This window comes from Bidens hawaiensis, unplaced genomic scaffold (genome assembly GCF_021521415.1).
Source record: "Bidens hawaiensis isolate Kalapana, Puna unplaced genomic scaffold, B.hawaiensis_p1.1 tig00055259_1, whole genome shotgun sequence".
In the NCBI taxonomy this organism is placed as follows: domain Eukaryota; kingdom Viridiplantae; phylum Streptophyta; class Magnoliopsida; order Asterales; family Asteraceae; genus Bidens; species Bidens hawaiensis.
Window position 1 is genome coordinate 1 of NW_027499990.1, and position 10,067 is coordinate 10,067.

Below are 10,067 nucleotides of genomic sequence, written 5' to 3' on the forward strand. Positions count from 1 at the left end.
GTAGATCTGCTACCAGTGAGTAGATCCACGTTTCTTCAGATTACTAGAGTGTTTTTTTAAACGTAGACAATGATTTCTGTAATTTTATCTTAAAGTTGTTTCACATTATGGTATTTTAGCTATTCTTAAAAAACTAACTTCAAAATTTAAGAGACATTCGCTTACCATGAGTGTTACAATCAAGTTATAGCAGGAAAATTCTTTTGGACAAACCACGTGTGTTTAACTCTAATTCAAACTATTATTTTTTTTGTTTTATGATTATTATACAATATATATATAAAATATAAATAATGAACACAAGTAATTTCCAAGCATCCGTTACATTTCAATTCGTTTTGAAAAAGTTGTGGTCCTGGTTCATTGTATTTTCCATCTTTATTCGTCTTTTGCTCTTCAAAACACCCCTCAGATTAGCCACAATAACATACCGCCGGAAAAGATGACGACGGATGGATTCCGAGTACTCGGCGAGAAATCGCTAATCGAATACATCAAATCCACACCATCCTTAGCCTCCAAGCTCGGTAACGAACTCAACAACCTCAAAATAAAAGAAGTCGGTGACGGCAATCTCAATTTCGTCTACATCGTCATCTCTCCATCGGGTTCGGTTGTTATAAAACAGGCCGTACCGTATGTCCGTTTGATCGGTGAGTCTTGGCCGTTGGCCAAGGAACGATCGTACTTCGAAGCTACGGCTCTTAAACGTCAGCATGAGTTGTGTCCAAAACATGTTCCGGAAGTTTATCACTTTGATAGAAGTATGTCGTTAATTGGGATGCGGTATATCGAGCCGCCGCATATAATATTGAGGAAAGGCTTGGTTTCTGGAGTGAAGTACCCGTTGCTGGCTGAACACATGTCGGAGTTTATGGCTAACACTTTGTTTTACACGTCTCTTCTTTATCTCACGACTACACAACACAAAAGTGCAGGTGAACACTTGTTATATCATATATATTTTGTTGCCTTTTTGGAAGTTTTGGCAACTATCATTGTGACACAAATACAAAATGGCAATTAAATATTGAAGTTAGGACTTTAATGGATGTGTAAAACATGGTTTCAAAAGTCGCTATGGTTGACCGACTAGGGAGTTGGGTGTACCCAGGGTACTTGGACATGATAAATATAAAGAAAATTAGTTTTTGGATATTATACATATATGTCAAATATCATAAATTTATTGATATTTATAAAAAAATAGGTGAATATCAATATAAATAAAAGAAATACATTTTTAATTACTAAGTTATTCTGAAACTTGCTAATCATTAATTTAAAAAAAAATGATATTCGTTCTTTAATATTATAGAAATATGAATTATTTTTATTTTTTTAAGTCAAAATCGGCCCTAGCTGACCACCTTTAACCGATTATTCGTAACAAGGCGGAGAAAAAAAATTCAACTCGGCACTACACCTTGTGGCGATTACTCGGGGAGTACTCGGCCCTGTAGACCTACTTTTACAACATTGGTGTAAAGTATGTCAATTTAGTAATTTACGTGTTTTAGACTAAAAAGGACATAACTATAAATTGCTAAAATTTAGAGAAAATCTTCGGTAGATTTCGTGTTGGATATAGACCAATTTTGTCCGCTCCTTATGAGCTTTGTAACCACACTTGGCCACTTGTAGCTCAAGTTACGCTTTTTTCATGTTTTGGTATTTTGTGGCATGTTTCTCTCTGTCCAGCTGGTCCATGTAAAAGTGTGCTAACTCTTGGATTAGCTTATCAGTGGGCGCATTTTATGTGGATAAGTGGAGATATCCATGGTTAATCGTGATTGAGTCGGAGCAATCCATGATGCATGAGCTCTTGTGCAAAAAGTGGGCAATATTGGCCGGATATTACATTTATGTATGCTTTAAGGCTCATGACATGTGATTTTACCTTGTGCAGTGGCCGAATTCTGTGCAAACGTGGAGATATGCAGGCTGACCGAACAAGTGGTGTTTTCAGATCCTTACAAAATTTCTGAACATAACCGTTGGACTTCACCTTATCTTGATGGTGATGCCGAGGCTATTCGGAATGACAAAGAGTTGAAAATTGAAGTTGCTGAGCTCAAGTCTATGTACATACTCAATCAACCATGCTTTATGTTCTTTCTATTTTTAATTTTTTTTTAATTTCCCATTCCATTATTTTGATACTCTTTAGGTTTTGTGAGAGAACACAAGCTCTAATACATGGTGATCTCCATACAAGTTCAGTCATGGTTACTCAAGATTCAACTCAAGTCATTGATCCAGAGTTTTCTTTCTATGGGCCAATGGGGTTTGACATCGGTGCTTTCATTGGAAACCTGTTTTTGGCATATTTTGCACAAGATGGATATGCAGATGACCGAAAAGTATGTCTAGTTTAACATATTAAATTGTTACTAGTGTCTATTTTTTGTTCCGTAAGTCAAGTATTATGAACTATGAATGCAGACATATAAAGAATGGATCATCAATACCATATCCGACACTTGGAATCTTTTTCACAAAAAGTTTACATCGCTTTGGGATAAACACAAAGACGGGCCTGGCGAGGCATATCTCCATGAAATTTATAAAGATGCCGAGCTTTGGGAGCTTGTAAAGCAAAAATATATGATCAGTTTATTCCATGATTCACTTGGATTTGCGGCTGCCAAAATGATAAGGTGATTCATAACTTATGCAACTCTTTAAGCTTATTCTGATATTTTATTTTATTCATCACTTATGTAACAGGCGAATTGTTGGGGTGGCTCATGTTGAGGATTTCGAGTCGATCGTTGAACCGGCCAAACGAGCTGACTGTGAACGTCATGCTCTTGATTTTGCTAAGACGCTTATGAAAAAAAGAAGAAATTTCGATAGCATTACTGATGTTATTTCTGCTGTTTAGGAACTTTCACCTGAATATATGTAATATGTTCCAAAATTACAGAAGCATATGTAAAGTTTAAATATTTCCTGTTTGACCATAAAATTCAAACTATACCATTTCTTTTAAATAAGGATGTAACATAATTAAGCTTTCTTGTTCACGTCTTAACTATGATTATAAGCAGCCTTGTAGTCACTCCACAGCTGATCAACACTCTTCCCAACCAAGTCAACAAAATAGTCAACACTATAAGCATACCGCATCTTCTTATTAAGTTCAGCCACAAACCCGAATCTAAGACCCTCACAATAATCAAGAAACCGAGCGGTTACATCATACCCATGGTCCCACTTGTCACCTTGCCCTGGCTGGACCCAATGGCTCGGTATGTACCCCGCCTTTAGTCTCACAAAATCAGCAACCCCTTCAATCAATCCCAAGGGGGTGGACCCGTTACCCGACCACTGCCACACGTGTGTCATCTCATGATAAATGACACCACTAAATTCTTTTATGATATCGCCTTGATAACCTGCAATATAGTTTGTGCTGAAGTGGATCTCGTTATCCTCACAATAAGCAACCCCGTCCATGTCATCAAGGAACAAATGGACATTTGCCACGTTTGCACGATCGGCCTTGTTTCTTTGTTGAAAGATTCTCCATATGAATAAGTTTGCGGACTTTAAGGTGTGTTTGGTAAACTTGTACCCAATTTGGTTCTCGTACCGAACCCCACCTGGAGTTTGTGCAGCGGTGTTGGTGATGTTGTAGCTTACTGTTGCAAAGGTTGCTGGTAAGACTGCTAGAATTAGGATGAATGACATGACCATTTTCATTTTAGTGTGTTTGGACATTGTGTTATGCATAAGTATGTATTGCATGTTGATGTATTTGCAGTTGCTTGTATGTATATATAGTGTGATGCTGCGGTAGCTAACTTTGTTACTTTCATGGCCATTTGTTCTTTGTTTGTGTATCTATTAATAGTTTCATGTAAAATAAGGTTCAGCCTGCACATTTCAATCAAAAATGGCCAAACCTTAATAAAAGGGGCCGGCTGGCCACATGGCTAACAAGAAATTACATTTTTAATCTTTATATATGTTGTACTCTAAAAATGTTTCAGTAGTCTAATATTAAAATTAAAAGGGTATAGCAATTTTTATAATAATAAAACCCAAAAAAAAAAAAGATTAAAAGGGTATAGTAATAGTATAGTAGTAAACTTGTTGGGCCCAAACATAATACAAGACAAGAGATACATAATAATGTGAATCCAACCAAGTTGGGCCCAAACAAGTCTCAAAATGAGCAAGGGTAGCCCTAAGAGGAATACGGCACACAGGCCATAGCAAGAGTACAATATATATGGGCTAAATTGGTCATTCCACCGATATCTTGTGTGGCCCAATTGATGTCATCACTTAGGAAACCCAATAATACTCAAGCAACCAAACTTATGGGCCGCTTCACATGTGAAACCAACAATTCACAAATGAGTTGGCAATCTCCAGACCTGGTTATATTACATTAGGGTCGGTTCCTGGATATTGCGAGTAAGACCCGTTTGCTCCTATAGGGTGAGCATAAACCGGGTAAGACCCGCGCGTGCCGAACCGTTCAAACCCAATTATTTAAAATAGGGTCTATTCTCAAGTCCTGAGAATTCCATTAATAGGGTCTGGGTCGGGCGTGCGGGTAACACCTATTTGCTCACCAAGACCCGAACAAGAATGCTAGTCAAAACAACCAACCCATGTCCCATCCTGCCTCACAAATTTCACACAAAGCACTCACATGGGAAGTATAAGAGCCGAACTGTCCTGACCCCATGCCTCAAGTTCTCACAAGGTGTTTGTGTGGTTGTCTATGAGAAAAGTAGCAAAGATTTTTCTCATTGTGATTGTTGGTATTTTCAAGTTGTAGTCTGTAAGGTAGTGGGTGTAGTTTTGGCATTGGACAAGAAGGTGGTGTGGGATGAGTGATATGGATGTGAAAGCGCTAGTTTACTCTGAGAGTCACATGCAGCGAGATGGTGGTGCTGAAGTGCAGAAGAAACAAAGAAGGAAAGATAGGTAGCGGTGTGGGAGCAACTAAAACACCGTCCCTACCTTTGGTATCGTGGTGGGAACATTGCTCCCTTCACCCTAATGCTCAATTAATCTATTTTTTTCCAGGTGCTAAAGCTTAAAATCAAATTATAAAGATTGATAAAAAGCAACTTGATGTGTGCATTATACTTGAGTACAATTTAAACAAAATTCTAACAGGCCACTTATTCTATAGCTTGCGATTTGTGAGAATTTGAACAAGACAAGGTGAGCTCACTCATTGGCTTGCTTTGTTTGACTCGTTTAAGTTAAGCCATAATAGTGACGGTTCAAACATTAGGAGCGTCGTTTAAAAAAAATATGATTATCCACTAGAGACCACCTTAAATTTATTATATCAGTTTTTTTTTAATATAATTTTTTTATTTTTAGTGTAAGCCAGGTAACTCAAGCTTATTTTGTTGCAAAACATGTGAAAAAAAAATAATTTAATTTAATTTAATTTAAACTTAATTAGTTTTAACCAATTAAATTAAGGTGTTTCTTTTATAAATAGAAGGTTGTGAATTCAAATCTTTATAAATACCATGTAAAGATGAAACTTTGATGTAAAAAAAACCTCATTAAGTTAAATTCATTATTTTTGTTGAGTTTCAACTTATTATTAAGTATATAAAAAGAGTTTCAACTCAACTAATCAAACATGAATAAATTTTGTTCAAAACCATTAATGCTACAACTTTGAGTTAAATTATTCTTAAAAGGTGTTTGATTTTTGGTTTCCCATAAATACCGAGTGTTACATGGTAGAAAATCACACCAAAAACATCTAACGGTGCAAACGAGTTGAGCTGCTCGTGAGTTACTCAAGATCGGCTCGCTAAAAAGCTCGACCTAGCCAAGCTTAATTGGGCCCGAGCTCGAGCCTAAAAATAAGCTTATTTAATAAACGAGCCCGAGCTTCACTTACCGAGCTTGAGCCAGCTCGCGAGCTAAACGAGCTTGCCATTTATATAATTTTTAATGATATATATTTAATAATTATATATATATATATAATGCTATGAAAATATAAATAAAAATAACTAAATAATATATAGTATTTTATACATAAAATTATTATAGAAAAAATATATAAAAATAATTATAATTATATAAAAAATAATTGTTAATAATAAATGAGCCGAGCCCAAGCCGTGCTCAAGCTTAAAAATCTACTCACAAGCCGAGCTCGAGTTTTGAAAATAGAGCTCGAAACAAGCCGATCTCGAGCTCTGTGTAAGTTAAACGATCCGAGCTCGAGCCTAATCGAGCTCGGGCTTGGCTCGTTTGCATCCCTAGTTAAAAAAACATCTATATTTTGAGAGAATTTTTATACTCTCAAGAACAATCTAAGAACACAAAGCATTCTCCAAGATTAAACCTTCTTCTCTTGATTCAAGGTTTAACTTCGAGTGCTAGAGTCCTTCCCGGCAGTACACATACTATTCCAATTTTTATAATGGAAGAAAGACGCGTTTGTCTTAGAAGAGGCACAAAATCTGTTTTAAGAGACTCGTGTCGAACACAAATCATCAACCAACGGTAACGACTTTAATTGTTTAAATAAAAAGTCAAGAGCAAAATCGAAGACGCGTTTCATTGAAAGAGCACCGCTGAATATCTTTACATTCAAATAATTTTATTTATTTAATTTTATTCGTTTATGTATAAAGAGAGTACCTTTATTAAATTTTATTATTTATTTTGATAAAAATGTGAACGGACTTCCTATAATCTTAAAAAACATATAATTTTTTTTGAAAGATTTATAATCAAGGATTTAGGGTTCATAAAAAGTTATAAAATTAAATTTTTTTTTTAATCTTGTAATTTTTTTTGGGAAATAATATGAGTACAAGTCGGATTTTATTGGAACATAATATCAAATTCGAATACCATATTACAAGAACGGAGTTTCGATTCAACCTTCTTTCAACTTTCATAGATTTTGGTTATACTTCGTGAAGTATCGTTTACTTTGTAGAATGCAAAGATATTTAACGAATAAAATAAATAATTTACTTGAATGTAAAGATATTCAATGATGCTCTTTCAATGAAAAGTGTCTTTGATTTTTTTTTTACTCTTCACTTTAAACAATTAAAGGCGTTCGTATTGGTGAGGAGTCTTATTCAACACAAACCCCTTAAAACAGTTTGTGTGTCTCGTCTCACAGAGTATAACTACCAGAACAGTATGTGTTCTGTCACGGAGAACTCAAGCATCCGAAATCAAACCTTGAACGAAGAGAAAAAATAATAATGTTGGAGAATGTTGTCTTTTTGGATTGTTCTTCAGCTTCTTTTTGGAGTATTCTCTAGAGTATACGAAATCTCTCAAAAGCTAGTTGCTTTTTGTGTGATTTTCAGCTATGTAATACCTAGTATTTACTATTTATAGGAAACGAAATTTAAAAAAAAAAATTAACTCAAAGTCGAAATATGTTTCAAGAAATTAAATAAAGGAATAAATAATTTTTCAAAATTTAATTTTGTTTTGAATATTTTTGAGTTAAAACTCTTTTTATAGACTTAATAAGTTGAAACCCAAAAATAAATTTAACTTAATTAATGTGACATTTGTCAATTTCGGGTTATTTTATACTTGTATTCTTAATGTAAACCCGACCCGTTTTGTATATCGAACCTTTCGATATAATCAAAATGATGAATTTTATGTTACAAATTTGTTTTATAGTTGTCGGATCTAAAAAAAACACCCTTTTCGGTTCTTAAAATGCCCCAAAACGCTCAAAACGAACTCCAGAGACTAAAACTACCAAAATGGAGACTTGAAAGACCCATTTGTAGTTTGTGCTTTCTTGAGTCTATAACCAACATATTTTCATGCAACACCCTTTATGAAATACCCATTCAACTTACCCTATATACACACTCATCTTCTTCATTTGTGCTTGCTCATTTCCTCATTTCTCTCTCAAATTCTTGATTTCTAAGGTTGTTCTTCATAGTTTGACTCTCAAGGTCAAACTAAGCTAATATTTCATTTTAACTAACTTCTCGATACTTAAAACTTGATGTTACAACATATACAACATATATATAATATACACTCCTTGTTTACCTTCGGTCTTTCATTTCTCCGATCTCGGCTGGTTGAAATGTCGGGCTAGTAAGGCAAGGTTACATGGAGGACTTTGTAGTCCTTGTTTATATATTTAACAAATCTAATAACTTGCTTAACTTCTGCATATTTTAGTTTATTGTTCATATTTGTCAAATTCCATGGTATTGTTTATGTGGTGACTAGCCTCGGTTTCATCCCGAGTTGAGAACCGAACCAAAAACCAAACTTTCGTTTAAAAGCTTTATTGTTAACTTTTTGAATGTAAAACTTGAGTATTATTATTTATAAGTTATTTTACAAGTTCCATGGTAATCGGGTATGTGGTAACCATCCTCGGTCTTATTCCGAGTCAAGGACCGAACCAAAAACCGAACTAAACCGAGTTCACTCGCTTAAGACACACAAGTGTGTTTTTAGCCACCAAAACTCATATTTTTCTTCAAGATTATATTTTAAAACAATTTTAGTTAATTTCTAAACATACTTGGTATGTCGGTAACCAACTTGATCTTATAATAAGTTCGGACCGATAAAGTCGTATACTCGCTTAACGAACGTTAAGGTTCTTCACAATAGAACTACATACTTGGTTAAGTCTATTTTGATTTTATTGAGTTATCTCATAACATTTATTATTTTGGGAAGTTAACTTTAAGCTTGGTCAATTATCAAGTCTCGTATTGACAAACCCGAACACTCGTTTAAATCTCGTTTTGGTATTCTTATAACCAAGGGTTTTGTAATATTGCATTTTAACCCACATTATTACTTAACGTAAGTTGAGTAAAAAAACTAATGAATAGAATACCGAGACCCGGTTTTGAGTAAACTTATTTTACAAAACTCGTTTCTTTAATTTCTAAAATATTTACATTTTAAACCCTAAACTTTATTTATTTACTTTATTTGTCATGTATTTTACTTTAAACCCTTCCAAGACTACCTACTAACACAAGATCCGTTTAATATAGGTCTTGCTCGTTAAACCGATCTCTCCGATTATTCACGACACTATCTTTCAAGTTACTTGTTAAAGTGAATACTTTTTCATTCCCCGTTTTCCATCTTTCAATTTGGGGGTGGCATTGTATACTTATTCAAATTCAAATGATTTATACTTGAGTTTTAAACCACAACACTTATTGTATATGTTTACTTAAATAAATGCTCGATTTGGTGTTATATGCTTTACATGATTATGTGCAAATTCTTGAATGCTAAGGCGGGTAGCCTCTCGAATGCTAAGGCGGGTAGCCTCATCAAAGTATGATCACACGTTAATCCGAGTATATATGATATCCCCATATAGAAAGGTGTCGTCAATGTATTCTTATTGACGATTTCATTATTGGCGTCAATGTATTCTTACTGACGGTTTTATTATCTAAATTGTTGCTATTATTTATTGTTTTCATATACTAGTTGTAGATTTCATACTATATACTTATTGTCCAAAACTATGAAAATTGCTCACCAACCTTTGTTTTGACAAACTCTATTTTATGTAATGTTACAGGTTTGATGTTAGCTTGATTGGATTACTTGAAGAAACTTATCATTTTGGCTTTAGGATATTAGAAAATAAAAGAACAAGTTATTTGTTTATCTATCTATTTGGCATTTTGTATGAACAATTGTTGTGTTACTTATGATGATATGGTTTTAAATGAGTTGTTTAAATATTGTCACTTTATAGTGTCGTTGTGCAATGAACAATCATGTCGCGCCTCGACGTTTCCGCCTTCATTGGTTGGGGTGTGACACTTAATGAGATGAAACTCAAATTAAATTTATATGTTTTATTTGTCTTTCATATATTTTCCAACATATTTGTCAGCTCAGCAAGAGTAAATGAGAGCCAAGCAGACATGTTTAACTTCGGCCGAGCCGGATCCGGCTTGATATATAGTTAAGGACACCCTACCAAGAGGCCACTTTATATATTCTTTTCAAGGTCAAATTTGATGTTCTTATTTTACAACATATCAAGAAACCAAAAGAAAATTTTTCTTAAT

General features: G+C 34.3%; 2 protein-coding genes across 2 annotated transcripts; one reads left to right on the forward strand and one right to left on the reverse strand.

Moving 5' to 3' along the window:
* Positions 1-436: 436 nt before the first annotated feature.
* Positions 437-2,927, forward strand: LOC143601048 (methylthioribose kinase-like). The gene is made up of 5 exons (XM_077078556.1): positions 437-938; positions 1,910-2,084; positions 2,171-2,363; positions 2,446-2,660; positions 2,731-2,927. The coding sequence occupies exons 1-5, from the start codon at positions 443-445 to the stop codon at positions 2,885-2,887; spliced, it is 1,236 nt and encodes a 411-aa protein (XP_076934671.1). The 5' UTR covers positions 437-442; the 3' UTR covers positions 2,888-2,927.
* A 106-nt stretch (positions 2,928-3,033) lies between these two features.
* Positions 3,034-3,702, reverse strand: LOC143601049 (uncharacterized). The gene has a single exon (XM_077078558.1). It carries the CDS (start codon positions 3,700-3,702, stop codon positions 3,034-3,036), a length of 669 nt encoding a protein of 222 aa, XP_076934673.1.
* Positions 3,703-10,067: the final 6,365 nt, after the last annotated feature.

What these genes read in the sequence shown, in the direction of transcription:
- LOC143601049 (XM_077078558.1), bottom strand. Translation starts at nt 3,702, where the DNA reads ATGGTCATGTCATTCATCCTAATTCTAGCAGTCTTACCAGCAACCTTT.
- LOC143601048 (XM_077078556.1), top strand. Translation starts at nt 443, where the DNA reads ATGACGACGGATGGATTCCGAGTACTCGGCGAGAAATCGCTAATCGAA. An exon ending in GATATGCAGATGACCGAAAA is followed by an intron (nt 2,364 to 2,445) that starts GTATGTCTAGTT and finishes CTATGAATGCAG; the next exon opens with ACATATAAAGAATGGATCAT. An exon ending in GCGGCTGCCAAAATGATAAG is followed by an intron (nt 2,661 to 2,730) that starts GTGATTCATAAC and finishes CTTATGTAACAG; the next exon opens with GCGAATTGTTGGGGTGGCTC.